The 17,488-nt window shown below is 37.2% G+C and overlaps 1 protein-coding gene across 6 annotated transcripts in view; it reads left to right on the plus strand.

Annotated features, from left to right (window-relative positions):
• CPNE3 (copine 3) overlaps positions 1-17,488 on the plus strand; it is a 35,214-nt gene that overhangs the window by 3,052 nt on the left and 14,674 nt on the right. For all 6 annotated transcript variants that reach the window (XR_010070048.1, XR_010070049.1, XM_063327147.1 and 3 more), the window contains 7 exons: positions 6,031-6,170; positions 6,762-6,941; positions 8,177-8,251; positions 8,705-8,776; positions 9,565-9,648; positions 11,191-11,280; positions 14,730-14,828. Coding sequence is in view for 4 of the 6 variants with exons in the window: in XM_063327147.1 (XP_063183217.1) it covers positions 6,039-6,170; positions 6,762-6,941; positions 8,177-8,251; positions 8,705-8,776; positions 9,565-9,648; positions 11,191-11,280; positions 14,730-14,828 (732 nt within the window). In the remaining 2 variants the exon portion in view is untranslated. The remainder of the gene's footprint in view (positions 1-6,030; positions 6,171-6,761; positions 6,942-8,176; positions 8,252-8,704; positions 8,777-9,564; positions 9,649-11,190; positions 11,281-14,729; positions 14,829-17,488) is intronic.

Raw genomic sequence — 17,488 nt, forward strand, 5'->3', positions numbered from 1 at the left:
TGTGTTAGTTTGAAGATAGTGGTATTGTTTATTCTGAGATACAAAATGATATGCCAGACCATTGTGGGATAGTGTTTTTATGGAGTTTCTTGGGCAACCTTTAGCAGCGTAGGAAAGCATAGGTTTCTTGGAGTACAAGCCACGTTGAGAGTTTGCAAGCTGCTGATTTTGGTCTACTTTAAAATTCTATCACCTTATTGGAAAAAAAGCATTAAATGAATAGCACAAAAAAGATAATCTGATCTTTGTTTTTAAAATCTTAAAGCGCTTTTCTTGCTGGACTTTTTAAATATAGAATTTATATTGTACTTTGTTCTCTAACTAAGGCTCTGAGTTTCCCATAAATAATCTTTATGGTGCTGCTGTCATGGGCACGTAAAACTGTTGCACAAGTTATTTATTTCAAGAGGAGCATTAGTTCCTCAAAGTATATGCATTTGAACTTGTTACTTTGATTGATTTATGGGAATAACAATTCTTGGTTTTAATTTTCTTTTGTTTCATTTTTCTATGTCTCTCTGGGCCCTTAGGTAACTACAAAATAGGTATTATTTTTTTTTTTTGTCTATTGTTATTAGTAGTTCACAGGCACTAGCAAATGTCCTATTACAGCAATAGCTTACCTCAGAACAGGTTTGAGACTTGTGACTAAAGGAAATGATACCACACCCAGTGCTCACTTCATGAGTGTTTTGGTCATGTTTTGGTTATGTATTTCTGCTTGTCAGACTGGGAAGCACCTATTGCTACAAACATATCATTGTACTACTCTGGAAGGTTATCTGGGCAAGCCTGTACTCTCCTCTGGTATTGCAGCATTGACAGGACTGCTGCAGGGTGACAGTTCAAATGCTCTGTTAGAAGATTATTCTGATAATAGATCTGTTCCTTTCGAGGTAGAATGCCATGCTGACGGTTTCTGTTGAAAAGCAGACATTGGCTGTGTTATTTGACAGATGCCACTTATCTTCAATAGAACCATTAGTGGAATTCAAAGAACATTACAATCGGTGGAACTGCAAGACAAGTCAAGTCCTTGACTTGCAGTTTTGCTTTGATAATGAACAGCTCAAGCAGAAGGACTTGTAATATACTTAGTTGACCTAATCGTGCTCTTGAGCAGCCTAGACAAGGCATAGAATCAGGAACAAGTATTTCCCTTGTGACTGTACGTTGCTGCAGTTCAGAGTCTGGATGTTGCAAATTCTGCTGCACAGTTTATATAGTAATTGTCAGTATTCTCCTGTACAGAATTATCAGTGTTTTTTTAAGAGCCTCTTACGCTCCTGTGGTCATAAAAGGTATTCAAATAAAAAGGACTATTGAGCTGTCATCTGGTCCCATTCTGGTGTGTGTTACCTCACTTTATGGTGTACCCTGCATAGAGGACAAACAGTTGATAGCTTGAGAAAAGCAGAGGTTTTAATTATATTTGGTCATTGGGGAGCATAGTTACTTTCATAACAATAACTAATTGAATAAATAAGTCTCTTGTGATGTGATGTAATTTACTGGCAATCAAGGCTCGTCCTACCAGAGCCCAAACAATATCATCTGCCCATGTAAAGTTATTCCAGTATCCCAAATGTGCAAGTCATCCAGCCGTGTATCTAGAATATTTTGTGTTTGATTTGCCTACTAGGTCTGGCAGTGTGTTGTAGAATGGCATTTCAAGAGATAATGCACTAGTGTGGCTGCGATTTCTTATTTCCACCATCCTGAAGAGACAGCAATTTGCTGGACTCTGTATTCCATCAAGTCATCAAAAAGAGCATGCTTGCTTACCTGACAATGACTCTGATCCTTGAGAATGTTTATCTTTAGGAATCCTACCACCCACCTCCCAAACCTGTTTCAGAAGTTTTCAGCTAACACAGGGTTTCAGACCTGAGGAGAATTGGGTGGAGCTGAAGTCATGCTTCCTTTCATGCAGTAAGGGATTACGAGGATTCGTGCAGCATATGCAGAGCTCCAACAGCTATTGCTGTTTAAAAGACTTCTGACTTCACACATGTGAAGGATCTGTGTGCCCTCTGCAAGTTCTGTAATGACTGCGCTGTTGTAAGAGAAGTATTTGTTGTTTATTTACTGAGTTTTACTGCTGTAAATACTGTTTTGGGTTAATGAGAGACGACTTATTTTCACTAGTAAGCATTTTAATAACTTTTAATGTTTATAATGTTATTGAAAATCAGGTTATATACAACTACTTACTGTAAAATGTATCAGTCATGGTATTATGGATAATCATGTTGTCTTTTTTCAAGTAAAATAGCAAAATTATTTCTTGAAATGCATTAGAAGCATTATGGACCTCTTCAACCCATTATACAGGTATTGATTCCGAATATTCTCAAAACCTCTGAGGACAATGCCTTGCATTATTTTTCATCTTGGATTTTACAAAACTGGAAATGGAAGAGATTAAATAAATCACCAGACCATCTCAGGATTTGGGAAGTTTTGTTTTTGTATCTGGGTTTCAAGTTGAGTATCCTCCACTTGGAGCAATGCGTATTCTTGTTATAGATTGTCTTTTATCTAATATGAATGCAATTATTAGGTCTCATACAAGAGCATTTGTATTTTGGGGAAGGAAAGTAGCTTTTTTTATTCTACCTTTCTCTGTGTGTTAAAGGACTCTTTTTGCACAGCACCTCTTGCTAGATCTCTTCTTTTCCCACAGCAGATGCATAGTGGGAGAGTCAGTGACGTGTGGAGGAGGAGAGAGAGTAACTAGAACTGACATATTCATGCGAGAAAGTACTTGTGATGTAAGAGAAGTGGGACATGCACACATGCAAAGTAGAAAAAGATGACTGGATTTTTAACTTGACTGGATGCTATCTGTTTATGTATTGGGTTTGCCTGGCAAGGATTTGGTAGGAGGAGGGGGAGAGCTACAGAGGCGACTTCTGCAAGAATCCACCAGAAGCTTCCCCTATGTCCAATAGAGCCAACACCAGCCAGCTCCAAGATGGACCTGCCACTGGTCAAGGCCAAGCCCATCAATGATGGTGGTAGCACCTCTGGGATAATGTATTTAAGAAGGGGAACAACGGGAGCAGCCAGAAGAGAGGAGTGGGAGAAGCAACTCTGCAGGCACTGAGGTCAGTGAAGAAGGAGGGGGAGGAGGTGCTCTGGGTGCTGGAGCAGAGATTGCGTGCAGCCCGTGGTGAAGACTATGGTGAGGCAGGCTGTCCCCCTGCAGCCCATGGAGGTTAACAGTGGAGCAGATATCCACCTGCAGCCCATGGAAGACCCCAGACCAGAGCAGGTGGATATGCCTGAAGGAGACTGTGACCCCGTGGAAAGCCCATGCTGGAGCAGGCTCCTGGCAGGACCTGTGGATCCACGGAGAGAGGAGCCCCTGCACGGTCAGGTTTGCTGGCACAACTTGTGACTCCATGGGAGACCCGTGCTGGAGCAGTCTGATCCTGAGGGACTGCACCCCATGGAAAGGACCCACGGTGGAGCAGTTCATGAAGAACTGCAGCCTGTGGGAAGGACTCATGTTAAAGAAGTTCGTGGAGAACTGTCTCCCATGGGAGGGACCCCATGCTGAGTGTGAGGAGTCCTCCCCACGAGGAGGAAGGAGTGGCAGGAACAATGTGTGATGAACTGACCCCAACCCCCATTCCCTGTCCCCCTGTACTGCTCAGGGGAAGGAGGTAGAGATTTCGCAAGTGAAGTTGAGCCTGGGAAGACGGCAGTGGTTTGGCAAGGTGTTTTAAGGTTTGGTTTTTATTTCTCATTTCCCTATTCTGACTCCTAATTGGCACTAGTCTGTTTTGGCTGCGATGGTAATTGTTGAGTGATCTCCCTGTCCTTGTCTTGACCCATGACCCTTTTGTTGCATTTTTGTCTCCCCTGTCCAGCTGAGGAAGGGAGTGATAGAGCAGCTTTGGTGGGCACATGGTGTCCAGCCAGGGTCAACCCACCACAGTTTACCAGTGATTTTGGAAACGTTACTTTAACAAAAGAAATTTGGCTATAAGTCCTTTTGGGGACTTTAATAATAAAGAGTTTCAGGGAAGTTAGAGCAAGAAAATTTTGACTGTTTTGAGAAGTATATCTCAATTCAAGTTTGAATTCTGTTGAATTTCTTGAAAAACCTTTCTACTTGCTGTTGCAGCATCGGTAGCTTTTAGAACATCATTTTGTCAGCAGAAAGTTGTTTTTCTGGAAACAGCCATTAAGGAGTCATGCACTGGTCTGCGCTGGATTCTATGGGCAAAGCCACTGACTGTTAACGAGCTCTGTCTGGCAGCCAGGAAAGCAAATAGGGAATGGAAAATATCAGTATAAAAAGGGAACCAGGAAAAAGGGGTCAGACTGTTTTTTAAAGGAAGGCTTTCTAAGCCTAAAATACATTAGTTTAAAAACAATTTAAATACTTGAAACTTAGAGCTTAACTCTTTTTTTTTTTTTTTCCCTCAAGGACAATGACTGAAACTTAGTAAAGTCATGTGAGCAAAGGATAATCAAAGATGGAATCATGTTTAGGTGTTTGGGAGGTGCAGGAGGATTTCCATGAATCTGACATGCTGCTTAAAAGTAGTGTATGTGCATGGATATTCAAATGGTTCCTTCACAGATCCCTTACATTTACTTCAGTCTCCAAAAGGTTCATCTCTAATATCGCAAAACAGAGATGGAGGGGCAAAGTGTGAAGTGTGTCCTAGTGGAATAAAGGAAGCCTCAGGAGAATTCCCTCAGACCACAGTGTTTACTTTCTCCTGGTTTCAGTTCATTGTTCCTCTTTTCCATCTTTCTTTCCCCTTTTTGCCTCTAAAACAAGTTCCTTTACACCAAAAGTCATATGAATACAGTGAAAGGAAGAGAGATGGCTTGGGTTAAGTATAGTTTCACGTTCAAGTACGCTATATGTGTATGATGCAAGTGAGCTGGTTGGATAGAAGCAGTTGCCTTTCCTTCCTTAACTCTGTTTAGTGTCCCATGCGCTTTCAAGGTAAGTGAATCCAGAGAGATACTGTGCTTAGACTGTGGGCTTACTGTAGAGAAGGAGAACCTGAAGCTAAAGAGGCTTGGGAACTTCCCAGATAGGCTGCTTGTGGAAAGACTTGGCACTTTTAACCTCTGAGTCAAGGACAATTGTACTGTAGAGGCTCACCTCCCAAAGAGTGCTGGAAATGATCAGCTGTATTTCTGGAGAGTATAATTATAGAGTTTTTTTTTTCATATAGAAAATATCTGCTGCTCAGACCTAATTAGGCTTGCAAATGTATGTTATTCCAGAGTGGGATTCATAACGGCTAATGAAGTTGTTTCTGTTGGTTTGTAATATCTGCTGGTCTTCTAATTCTAATGGAAACTGATTGTGATACTTACGAGGACATATGAGAAAGCTTTCGGTTGTTATTTGTTTTTAAAATGAACCTCCAGAAAGAACGCTTCCTCCTAATTCTCAGTTGTTACTTGACTTCAAAGTAGTTTATCCCTATTATTAAAAAATATAGTTGTGTTTTAAGATTTACTGAAGCAAGATCTCCTATTCCTTTTTACCCACTTAAACTTTTTTTCCAATTCTGCCATACTCGTGGCTTCAGCATTTTGTTACAAATGTTTGGTGGGGGAGTATATAATAGGATTTTTTTTTCCCTTATTCATTGATTTATTATTAATATCTACATTATAAGATACTGCCATTCATGTGAGCTTTGCAGGAGGTAATTTAGAGCTTCCGAAGTTGTATTGTCACTGTGCTTTCTTTGTGGTGTATCCTGTTTTCAGTTTGGTTCCTCAGGCATTCTAAGAAACTTGGTATTTTTTCTTATGTGCAGATTTTGAAAAGAAGTTTTATACCTGCATGGCAAAGCCAAGAGAATGACAGTAATACTGTAATGTTCGTGCATCATACATCTTAAAATTTGCATTTGGAGCCTCAAATCTTTTTCCTGACAGGCTGACAGTTATAATGATGATTAGAGAACTAATGCATTGTGATTATCCCATTGTTTGCTTTTTAGTCCATTTTTTAAAATAATGATTTCTGTTCCTGCTTTCTAGCTTAAGAAATGGCGGCACAGTGTGTGACAAAGGTGGAGCTGACTATTGCCTGCACCAATCTCTTGGATAAAGATGTTGGGTCCAAGTCAGACCCGCTGTGTGTGCTACTCCAGAACACGAGTGGTCAGCAGTGGTATGAGGTACAGTGTGATGCTTCTCGTGAATCTGCTAAAAACAGAGTCCAACTTGTTGAACCTTTTAAAACACTGGAGCGTATGATTTCATTAAAATATTTTAATTATATACCAGCATATCTGAATATTTTTCATTAGATTATGTCTATAATAGTTATACAGGTAGGACACTGATAATCATTTTCTACTAAATAATTACACCTGTCTGTTTTCTAACATTGTTCCCCCAGCCATGTGTGGATCAACAGAAGAAGTCTTCCAAGTGCTTAAATGTGCCTTTATAAATACAGTACTCCAAAACTAGGATCTCATCCTGCATTGGACAATCTACCATTTTTATGTTGGTCTTCCTGTGCAGGAACAGACACTTCTTACAGGGAGCAAAGAAAAACAGGTCCTCAAATATCTCTGATTTACAGCAGTGGGATTTGTATTGTAATGTGGTTATTTATATTTGATGAAAAGTTTGTAGAAAGATATGGGTTTATACTTTATACTAAAAAGAACTTTTGAAGGTCTTAATAGTTTGATACTTCTTTTTTGAGTGCTTGTTTCATTGGTGAATTCCTGGATAAAGTGATATCTTTCTAACTTCAGGTTGATCGCACAGAAAGAGTTAAGAATTCCTTGAACCCAAAGTTTGCCAAGAAATTCCTAATTGATTACTATTTTGAGCTTGTTCAGAAACTTAAATTTGGAATATATGACATCGATAACAAAACCTATGATCTGAACGATGATGACTTCTTAGGAGAATTTGAATGTACACTGGGACAAGTAAGTATGCAGATGATTTCCTTTAGAATTAAGAAAATGTAAGTTCATGCAAATCATTAAGTACTTTTATCTTAAATTTGTCACCATGTTCTTGTGTAGTTGAGGTACTCTTAAGTTGAATAGGATTCCCTTCATTTGTTTTTTTTCAAGCCTCAGTTCAGTGTATATACATTTTATTTGCAAAAGGTCTTGAGATGATGCCCTGAAATGTACTCTAGAATGGTGACTGTCCAGATTGCTATCTGAAAGTGGACTATCAATAACCACAAAGTAGTAATTGCTGTTTATTTACTCTAATATTCAAATTTTTATTTTTACGCTCTGTAAAAAGAGAATTGGTGTATACCGGCCCTTGTGAACACTCTTATGTCATGTTAACCTTGTAATTTGCTTTCCACTCAAGGCAAGCAGCGATTCTGGTTCTGCCTACTGTTGCTTTCACTCCTGTTTCCCTGTCAAATTCTGCTATTTGTGCTGTCACGATTGGGCAGCTGCTTTTTAACTTGTTCTTTCTAATAGATCCTTTGAAGGCACTTCTCGGGAGAATCTTCTTGGGATTTTTCCTCCCCTGTGTCTAAAGTAATTTTATTTTAAGTGCGTTATGAACATGGAGGCATTGTGAATGAAATGAAATTCAGTAATAATTTAAAATTAATCGTTCATTCTTAAAGTAAAGAATGACCTGCGGAGGGAATAGACACACTTCTGAGAAAGCATTGCCTGAAGAGAATGAAATAAAATCAACTAGAAATATTGCAGGGGGAGGTTGATATTTGTTTGCATGACAAACATTGTGTTTGTAAATCTGTTTGCTGAAGCCATTTATGAAATGTGGCTTGCATGTGGTTGAATGGTATGTACGGAAAACTTCAGAACAATTTGAGATTGCTACTTAAAGTATTATGATGCCGTGAAATGCCGAAGCTTTAGTATATCAAACCCTACTTCATTATCTTTGTCCATGTACGTGTATCAAGTTACTACAAGACATTTTATTTCATATTGCTCCTGAGACTCTGCATGTGTTCATCTGAATATGTATTTTAAAATTTTGAAATGTATCAAGTACTACCTATTTATTTATAGGAGATCATGGGAAGTAAATGTAGTGCTGTCATCTTCATAATGAGGGGAAAAATTCCCCAAATGAAAATACAGTACTATCTCATTTAATTCCTTTGAAAATCTGTTAAATTGCGCTAATAATGCTTGATATTCAAATTTTGTCTTGGCAGATAGTTTCTAGCAGGACTCTGACAAAACCATTAGTACTTAAAAATGGCAGACCTGCTGGAAAAGGAAGTATTACGGTAAGACAATTAAGACAATAAATCTCTTTACTGTTTATCCTTATATATTTTTGTGGTTTTGGTTTTTTTTAGCTAGTTATGAGCTTCAGCACAGTGTGTCTAATCTACAGTGCTGTAAAAAGTATCTTAAAGCTCTTTTTTTCCTCCACTAATATTTTTTTTGTCATCCAAAAGGAGACTAGCCCACCTTCTGTGTCTGTAAGTCTCATTGCGTCCATCAAAATAATTATGGCATCTGATGTGCTACTGTTTGGGCAGTATTTTTAGTTGTCATGATCATCATCTAGTGAATCCCAATGTCAAATCATTTCTCCTTCCCTTGACCCCATTTTTTTAATGTTTCATTTGTGAGCAAACATGATTTTTCAGGGACCTGTCAAGGACTTGTCATACATACAAAAGTATGTAGTGCCTAAATACAAAACAAGTATTTTGTTTTGTTTGCCTATCTAGATTACAGCAGAAGAAGTGAAGGATAACAGGGTGGTGGTATTGGAAGTCGAAGCAAGGAAACTGGACAATAAGGTATTGCTGTTTATTTGATAAAGTAGTAAATTCAGAATCTTCTCAAAAAGGAAATATTAAATTGTTCTTTCTTATTTTTGCTGAAATAATGAAATCTATTAAGACTTTCTTTTTTACGCTAAAAAAGAAATTGAAGAAAGATTGCTTCAGAGTAACTTCATTGACTGTTTTGAAATGAATTATAACATATTTCTAAATAAGACAAGTGCATTGCAGGAATATTCTGTGAATAGCATGCTTCCATTTAAATGTAAATCTTTACATTTGATCATAAAGATAAAGTATTTTTGGTATATCTATTGATTTGAGTAGTTGTATGAATGATTACCTGTTAGCTCTCTGAAATAAATGGTAAAGAGTGTGGTTGGAGTGTATAAATCTGTTACGTTAAATATTTTGGGGCTGGCTAAAATACTGTGTCAAAAATTAAAAAAAAATGGAAAAAATGTTATTTTTCCCCGTTGATTTAAGGATAATTTTTTTTAACTGGGTGAAATCCTAATTTCCTAACTATCTGTCATAGTACTTGTAAGTATTCTTTTGCTTAAGCTGTCAGGTATTCAGTGTGTGGACACTGCAGAACTTTTATCCTAAATTGACGGACATGCTACATTTTCTTCCTGTCTTTCACAGGTGGTAATATTATCAGACTTGCATTTCTTCATCTAAAGCTTTTCTTCTCTGACTATGTAGTTTACTTTTTGTTAATCTAAGTGTGTTTTAACTAGCATTTAATGAAATTCATGCCACAGGCTGTTCTGGGATAATTACATGTTCTTTAAATACAGGATTTTTTTGGAAAGTCAGATCCTTATCTGGAATTCCACAAGCAGACTGGAGATGGAAACTGGGTGATGGTTCACAGAACAGAGGTAGGATATTTTCAGTCAACAACCTAGAGATTAAGGTTATTTCACTTCCAGTGTGTCACAGCACTAGAGGTACAGTGCCTTACAAAAAAGAAGAGAATGGTCTGGTAGTTGACATGCAGACGGGTTAGAAATCACCTCCACTCTTCCGCTGATTTTCTGATAGGACAGGAAGTCTACCTTACTCTGATTCTGGTTTATGCCACCGGGAAATACTCCCCCCCACCCCGGCCCCAAACTTCCTTCAGTCTAGAATAAAACAAATGTTTTGAAGAGGTACTGCAGACTCGCACAGGAACATTTGTCTCAGTGCTACTCCGAGGTTAGAACTTGGGCATTCCTGTGACTGTGCTGTTCTTAGGTCAGTGTCACCTAGCTGTACCCTTTGCTAATGAAAGTAATTATACCAAATGCTTGCATAGCAAGGGTGAGCCAAGGGTAATGCTGAGTGAGAGAAAACGTGCTTGAGCAGCAGCAACCCTCCACCCAGGAGGGAGGTACGCAGGTCCTGTGCCAGCAACTGACAGGGTAGGAGTAGATTCAAAATGTCTCGCTGTAGTGGAAGCTCAGGTGCTAGTCAAAACTGAGGTACTGTGTACATTTAAAGTGGTGACCATTGTCATTTTGAAGGATGGATATTGAAGAATTATAAATCCTTTTTGTGTCAGATTTATAAAAACAGTTTCTATCATTAGGTGGTTCTTCTGCATAAAATGTATCTCTTCCATGAGGATTTCGGTCATCTTCAGTTTCAATAATGAATCCAGAATTTGCTGTTCCAGCCCAGAATTGGCTGAAGGATTAGTACTTTATGTGACAGATTTTAAAAACCTTTTTATGGTTACTATTATTTACTGTTTTCATTTTCAAAGGAGGAGGTATTTCTTTCTCTGCACTCCTACGGTGCTGGAAGTATAAGTATTACTATTACTAGGTATTACTAGTTAAGTGTTACTTATTGTGTGTAGTTTCTTATGCTTTATTAGGTCATTATTTGGTGTATTTGGTATATTACAGATACATTCCAGTTGGCAAATTCTGAAGATTCTTCAGTATTACTGTTAACTATTACTTGTTTAGCATTCAGCTTGAGAAACTGTGTGCAGTAGGGCGTCTCTTTATCCTCGTGCACTGTTTGTGCTTAACTGTACTGTGAATTTCTTGAGGGCATATTTCAATAAGTGACATTTCAGAATAAATATAAGCTGGAGTGAATTGTAGTCTCCAAAGCGTTGATGTATTCAGAAATTCCAATGTAATCTTTTTCCATGTTTTTTTGGTAAGTCATGCTTTTATATGTGTTTGTGTGTATGCAGAAATTTATTGTTTTGCAGTGTAGTAGCTGAATGATAACAGTAGATCGCAGTGCAGTCTAGAAAAATACGGAGTTGAAAGAGACCATCTTTTTTGGATAATGATACTGCATGTTAGGAATGTTTAGTTTGTGAAGGCATGACCAATTACGATGACTACTTTCCACTCTTGTGAATAATACGATTCTGGTTTTTTTTGGTGGGTTGGGTTTTTTTTGTTTGTTTTTTACAGGTTATTAAAAACAACCTGAATCCTGCTTGGAGGCCCTTTAAAATCTCTCTCAATTCTCTGTGTTACAGTGACATGGATAAGTCAATCAAGGTAATGTATATGAAATGTGTGTATGAATTAATGCATTAAAAAATGAAAATATGTAATAAATGGAAGATGTGTTATTTCAGTTATTGCCTCTTTTTGTTTCAAGTTGAATTGAAAGCATTAGGTTTCTTACTCCTATTTGAAAGTCAGAGATACATGCATGTTTTAAGAAAAAGAAAATGCATCTCACATTTGTGATGCATTATCTCGTAAAAGTTGGTCTTTGGAAGTCTGGGAAAACAGTTGAACATAAGGAGCTTTGAAATGTCCAATTCAGTTTCTTATTTAGATCAAACAGTTTTAGTGTTGCATCAGCCACAATTGATGGTGTTAAGATGCTGTACAGTGAAATATACATGCTAAAGGCTAGAATATGCTTTGTTCTACGTTACAGATCTTGTAATACTCTGTTACTGATGCAACAGGTAACACTAATGAAATTCTTAATGTACTACCTGATGCAATTACTAACACTCAATATGCTAGCTGAGGTAACAGATGTATCTTGTGGATACCCTATGTTGCAACTCTTCTCCTCAGATGAAACTGAACTTTCTGACAGAAAGTCAACCAAACCTGTGAAGTGATAGTTTTACCAGAACTGGTCTCCAACTCTTTGTATTTTCAAATCTTATCTTGAATAAATTATGTTTAAGGTCTGAATATTTTTCTTCAGGAATTCCCTTCAGGGGAGGCTAAACAACCAAACAAAATGTCATTTAGAAGCTATTATGAACACGTTAGGAACCTGATATTTTAGCATTTGAAAAAAAAACAAAACAAAAAAACAAATGAAACAAACCGCTATACTTGCCATTCTTCCTCTGGGAAGGAAAAATGAGAGCCTAATCTGCATGTTGACAGGTATTAGTCATATGACTTGGGGCAGTTCTGGAAAATGCTTAACAGCCACAGGGATCTAGGTGTTACAAGCACCCGTACGGATTTAAATACATAATTATAGAGGAGACTAACAAACAACTTTACAAGCCCAGAGCCTGCTTCCCTTGCTGCTTCTGTGTTTTTCCGTTCTCATTCCTCTCTGCTTCCCTTTTCCCCAAAATAGCTGTGACAGCTCTTACATCTCCGTATACGGTAAATATATTTCTCTTTTTCAGTAAACAATCATACTAAAACTATGGACCATTGCTTAAAATATATCTATTAAGATGGAGTTATTCCTATATATCTATCATAATTTTAATAAAGTATGTTCTTTTGAATCTTACCTCAGAAGTGTAGGTTTATTTCCAGAGGAAATAAATTTTACTTGGAGTTCTTATGGACACGCAGGTGGATGGTGGGATTATGTTTGAATTTAGAAGTCTGAGAGCTATCACTTCAAGCATTAAAACACAAAGAGAATTGTATTATAATGTTGTTGAAGGATTAAACACTACTTTTAACACTTTTATATGTGCGCAGTTGCATACGTAATGGGCTATTTGTCATAGTAAGTAAAACCACCAACTTTTCCATAATGAGTGGCTTTTCACCTATTTAATGGCTTAGTTTGTGTATGCCCAGCGATGCACAAACCAAGTGATTCTTTATCTTCTGGATTTATATATTCCATGTGAGTATGTTTGCAGTCAGTGAAGTTTTTCTGTGTTGAAAATGTAAACCTTTCATCTGGAGCAAGCATGCCTAGTTCTGCTGGGGAAAATATATATCCAATTTTGTTACGTGGTTCCCTGGTGCTATTGTGTGTCCAGGAGAGCATACATGAAACAAAAGAAATATTTCTCTCTTGCCTGGAGTAAGTATTGAAAATTGGCTTAGATGCGTCAAATACATCAAGCAAGACAAACTTTGATCCCTTTAAGAGGAAAAAAAACCAACACTGTGCTAATGTAAACAGGTATCATGACTATTGGCTTAGGAAATGTCTTCACTTTTAAATTTCAGGTGCTGAAGCACTTGGCTGAGTGTTTGATTGGCTTAATTTATGGCGTTCAAAAGAGTTTACATAGCATCTGCCATGAACACTAGTCTGCTGGTACTGTGGCTGCTTGTATGAGATTTAAGTTGCTATTCAGTGCATGTGCATGCATTTTATTTATTTATTAGTGCATTCAGAGTGGTGTAGGAGTAGTGAAACTGTAACAGGCATGTTTTGCACGATGTAGAACTTGCAATCTATGCATCCTGTTTTGTACTTCAGTACTACTGTTTGTTTTCGCAAAAGTTAATTCCTCTCAGAAGCTCAAGTGTATGTTGAAGCTGTTTGTTTTACTTTGCTATTCCTAAATGAAGTGGCCAAGTAATCAACTAAATTGTTTCTTGAATATAATACATAATTTTAAGTCTGGCAAAATGGACATGAAAATAGCTGTTCAGTTTAAGCCTTATCTATTCAGAAAAGATTTTTGTGAAGTTTGTTTTGATTCCAAATAACAGGGGTTCCTACTTTGACTCTTGCTTTATTATTAGTATTATTTATCATCATTATTGGTATTATTATTTTTTTTCTGTTATTTGATTAATTTAATTTAGCTAGCATGTCTGTGTTGCTAAACTGAAATAAAATATCAGAAGTGGATGGAATTAGCATATGCTATTATAGATAAATACCCAGCTTTTTACCTAGAAAGGCAGTTGGGGCACTTTCATAAATTGAGCTTTTTAGAAAAAACAAAATTTGAGGACACTGTAAGGTTAAAGTAACGGTGGTAAAATTATGGTCACTCAAACTGGTAGATTCTCAAACAGAAAATAAGTCTATTTTTTCACTTGTGCCTTTTTGGTGAGTTGAAGTGTTAAAAGATGAGTTGATTGAATGGTAAAAGTTAACATTGAACGTAGGAAAAGAGGGATTTTTTTTAGTTGATATTCAGATCCGTGAAGTGTGGATCATAGTTACTGTTTAAATTTGATAATCTTAAAAAAAAAAATAAATTCAATTCTTGTTTCTAGATTAACGGCTGAGCCTTCATATACTCATAAACTTTGCGTTATCTTGATGATTAATAAAGTAATATAAAAATATTAATAAAACTCTCATGATCACCGAATAACTGATTTTTAGCTGGATGCTCAGAGATAGTTAAATTTCCTTAATACCTCTGAAAAATTAATCCATGATGACAGTGAAAAACCCTACAGATTGTTCTCCTACTCTTCCCGACATCCCCTCACACCCAAAACATAGTTCAATATAGCTGATGTTACTCGCTCACGTGGGACCTGACATGGCTTAGTATTCTCGTCTCCACTTCACTGGAAGACCTAATCTGACGCTGGATATATTGGCTTTTACCCTATCTTAATCGGTAATTTTTAAATGCAACTCTGTGCAATTCTAGGACTGCAACATGAGAAAAAGTCCATAATATAGAGATGTAGGAATGTTTTGGATGTTCGAGTTCCCCTGAACCAGAAGTGCCATTGCAGTGTTTATTGCTTTTGTAGGGCCATTTCTGTTACTGACACTGAATAATGCTTCATTTTAGGTCGAGTGCTATGACTATGATAGTGATGGGTCTCATGATCTCATAGGAAGTTTTCAAACTACGATGTCAAAACTGAAGGAAGCATCTCGGTCCTCACCTGTAAGTCTTACATAGTCTAAGCTGCCTGTGTGGTTTTGATAAGCTGTTTTACTAATTTTTGGAGCAAAACTTGACATCACTTGACTTGCTGGTATCGAAGTTGTGTTAGGACACACCTTAACAATGATACTGTAGTTGAGGCTGACTCAGCATTTACATTATGCATCCACCTTCCTAGGATTAATATCTTGGTTACAGGTTTTAATATTACATATCTAAATAACCAACTGTCAGCACAAATGAATATCACTATTCATAAAAATACAGAAATCAAAAAATTGGGAGTTAAAAGATAGAGTGCAGTACAAACTTCGTTGCAGTTAAAAGACCAAAGCTTGTGGTATTGTTTTCAGGCTTTACTTGGTCCTTTATTTCAAGGATGGCACTTACCAACTGTCATACATACTTTAGTGAATAGGAAAAAAAATCAACATTTATGCCGCTGCACAAAAATGCAACCGAATGTGTTACGTTAGGTACCTCTTCTTTAAAGTGAACTTACCCTTCTTGTTCTTACGAACTGCAACAATTTGCAAACCTTTTAATAGACAAGGTTTACATTCAGAAGAAGAAAGGTGGCATAGCAAACCTTACATGGTATCAAAATATTTTACCATCTTTTCGTTTAATTCTGTAAAACCTGCAGAACTGCTCCTGCATTAATAATAACGGGATATATCGAGTGCCTGCTTGTACTTTTCTAAAATCATGAGTGTTGCATTTGTGCTGAATTTCAGAGCTGTTGAATGTGAATAGTCAGCCTTCACTGTAGTAATTTTTTAATTGCTGCTTTGTGCCCTGCCATGCTTTTCTTTTAGGCATCTGTGTCTGAATTCACTTTGAATTATGCATTGTTCAGTTTCATGCCTCTTAAGGTTTTATATTGTGATATAAGGAATTTTGGACTCATATCGTATGCAGGTAATTCACATGCTGCCTACTTGGAGCTCTTAGTATTTTTCTCTTTTTTTTCTTTTTCTAGTTTCTCAGGGGCCAGATGGTATCAGTTTAGCTTTCAACGCTGACCATGATCCTTCTTATTATTGTAACTAAAGCGTGCAAAAAATAGATTGGGAAGCAGGATTTCATAACATTGTTTTTTTCTGTTTTTTTTAATGAAGATTTTATGAATCTTTTAGCAAGACATTTTTCTTCTTTACAAAGTTGCACGTTTGTAATAGAGCAGTATTGTAAATTAAACAAACCTAGCACATGTGTATGTTTACTCTTTCAAGAACAAATTTTCTATTAAGAACTGTGATAGTCAGTTCCCATGCAGTGTGAAGTGTGTTGTGTAAAGGCTCCTCGAGAATACAAATATCTATTTTCATTGCTCCCCTAGTAGCATAATAGGTGTGGTCTCTTTTGAATTTAAAGAAAAGATATTTTAAGTTATAATCTGCCTGTGCTGGTTTTGGAAATGCTTTAAGAAAGTTATTTTCCTGAGAACTGTGGCTCATGTACCTACCTACTCTAAGTAACTTACTGCTGTCAGTAAGATGAAGCGAAGATAAGAGTCAACACAAATAATGTGCTCCAGATTTCTTCTACTTTTAAAAGGAACTAACCCCTATTCCTGTGTGATCTGATTAATTTGGTAATGTCTGTAAAATATTTCTGGTGCACATTAGAACTTGAATTTATGTACTCCAAGTGTGATCTTCAGTTACTCCCACAATTCTGGCATCAGCTGCACCTGTGGGAGATTTGGTACAACTTCTCTCAAGTTTCCTTGAGGTGAGCACGGGTGTGACTCTGTATCCTCAGTTGCTGAAAAAGCTCATCTTGTATGACTGAAGTAACTGGGTGGCTTCTCATTCTCTGGAGAATTGCTGATTTATTTATTTTTAATCCCTTCCCTTAAGGTATTTTCCCCCAAAGCATACTGTTAGTGAGCTCTGGTTGGAGGACTATAAAATGTAGTTGAAAGATTGTAAATGCAAGGTATCTCGTGGCCATTGTTGGCAAGTACCTCACCAGTTGACATGGTATAAAACCAAGTCCCTGAAAGACAATTTCCATCCAGTAGGAGTGATGCTGGTGGTGAAATGTCCAGAAAAAAAAAGAAGATAAACAAGAGGCATGTAGACTTCTCAGGTGCTGACCTTGTTAGTGCATTTTTTCGCTTGAGATTAATTGCAAGATCACTTTTAAAAACTTAATTAACTTAAACCAAAGCAGCGGAACCTGTTTCTGGCACTGAGCCAGAAAGCGTGACTGGAATACCTCCTCCAACTACTTATGCACCAGATGCTGCATTGTGCCATCACGACTGTGTGCTGGCAGGGGCTTCTTAACCTGGCTTAGCTGTTCATTGCGCTTGGAGGTTAAGGTATTGGTTTAGTTGGTGAAGCCTCAACAATTGATTTTGAAAAGCTTAAAATTGTACCTCTTATTTTGTATGTTACTGCTACAGCTGTGATGCTTTGCCTGAATCACTGTGTCTTTAGCGAAAAGAAAGTTGTTAGTAGAATCCTCAGAGGGGAAAATGGTACAGAATTTCTTTGTCTTATTGAAAATAAAGTTGTCTGAACAAACATATTTGTAAGCTTTTGGGTGAGAGAAGATTTCTATTCTGATAATGTGTTTTTTTTTTTCTTGCTGATTTTGGGCAGGCTGGGTTTAATTTTGCTTGATAGTGAAATAAACTGAATTCCTAA

Source organism: Chroicocephalus ridibundus, chromosome 2, assembly GCF_963924245.1.
Source record: "Chroicocephalus ridibundus chromosome 2, bChrRid1.1, whole genome shotgun sequence".
NCBI lineage: Eukaryota > Metazoa > Chordata > Aves > Charadriiformes > Laridae > Chroicocephalus > Chroicocephalus ridibundus.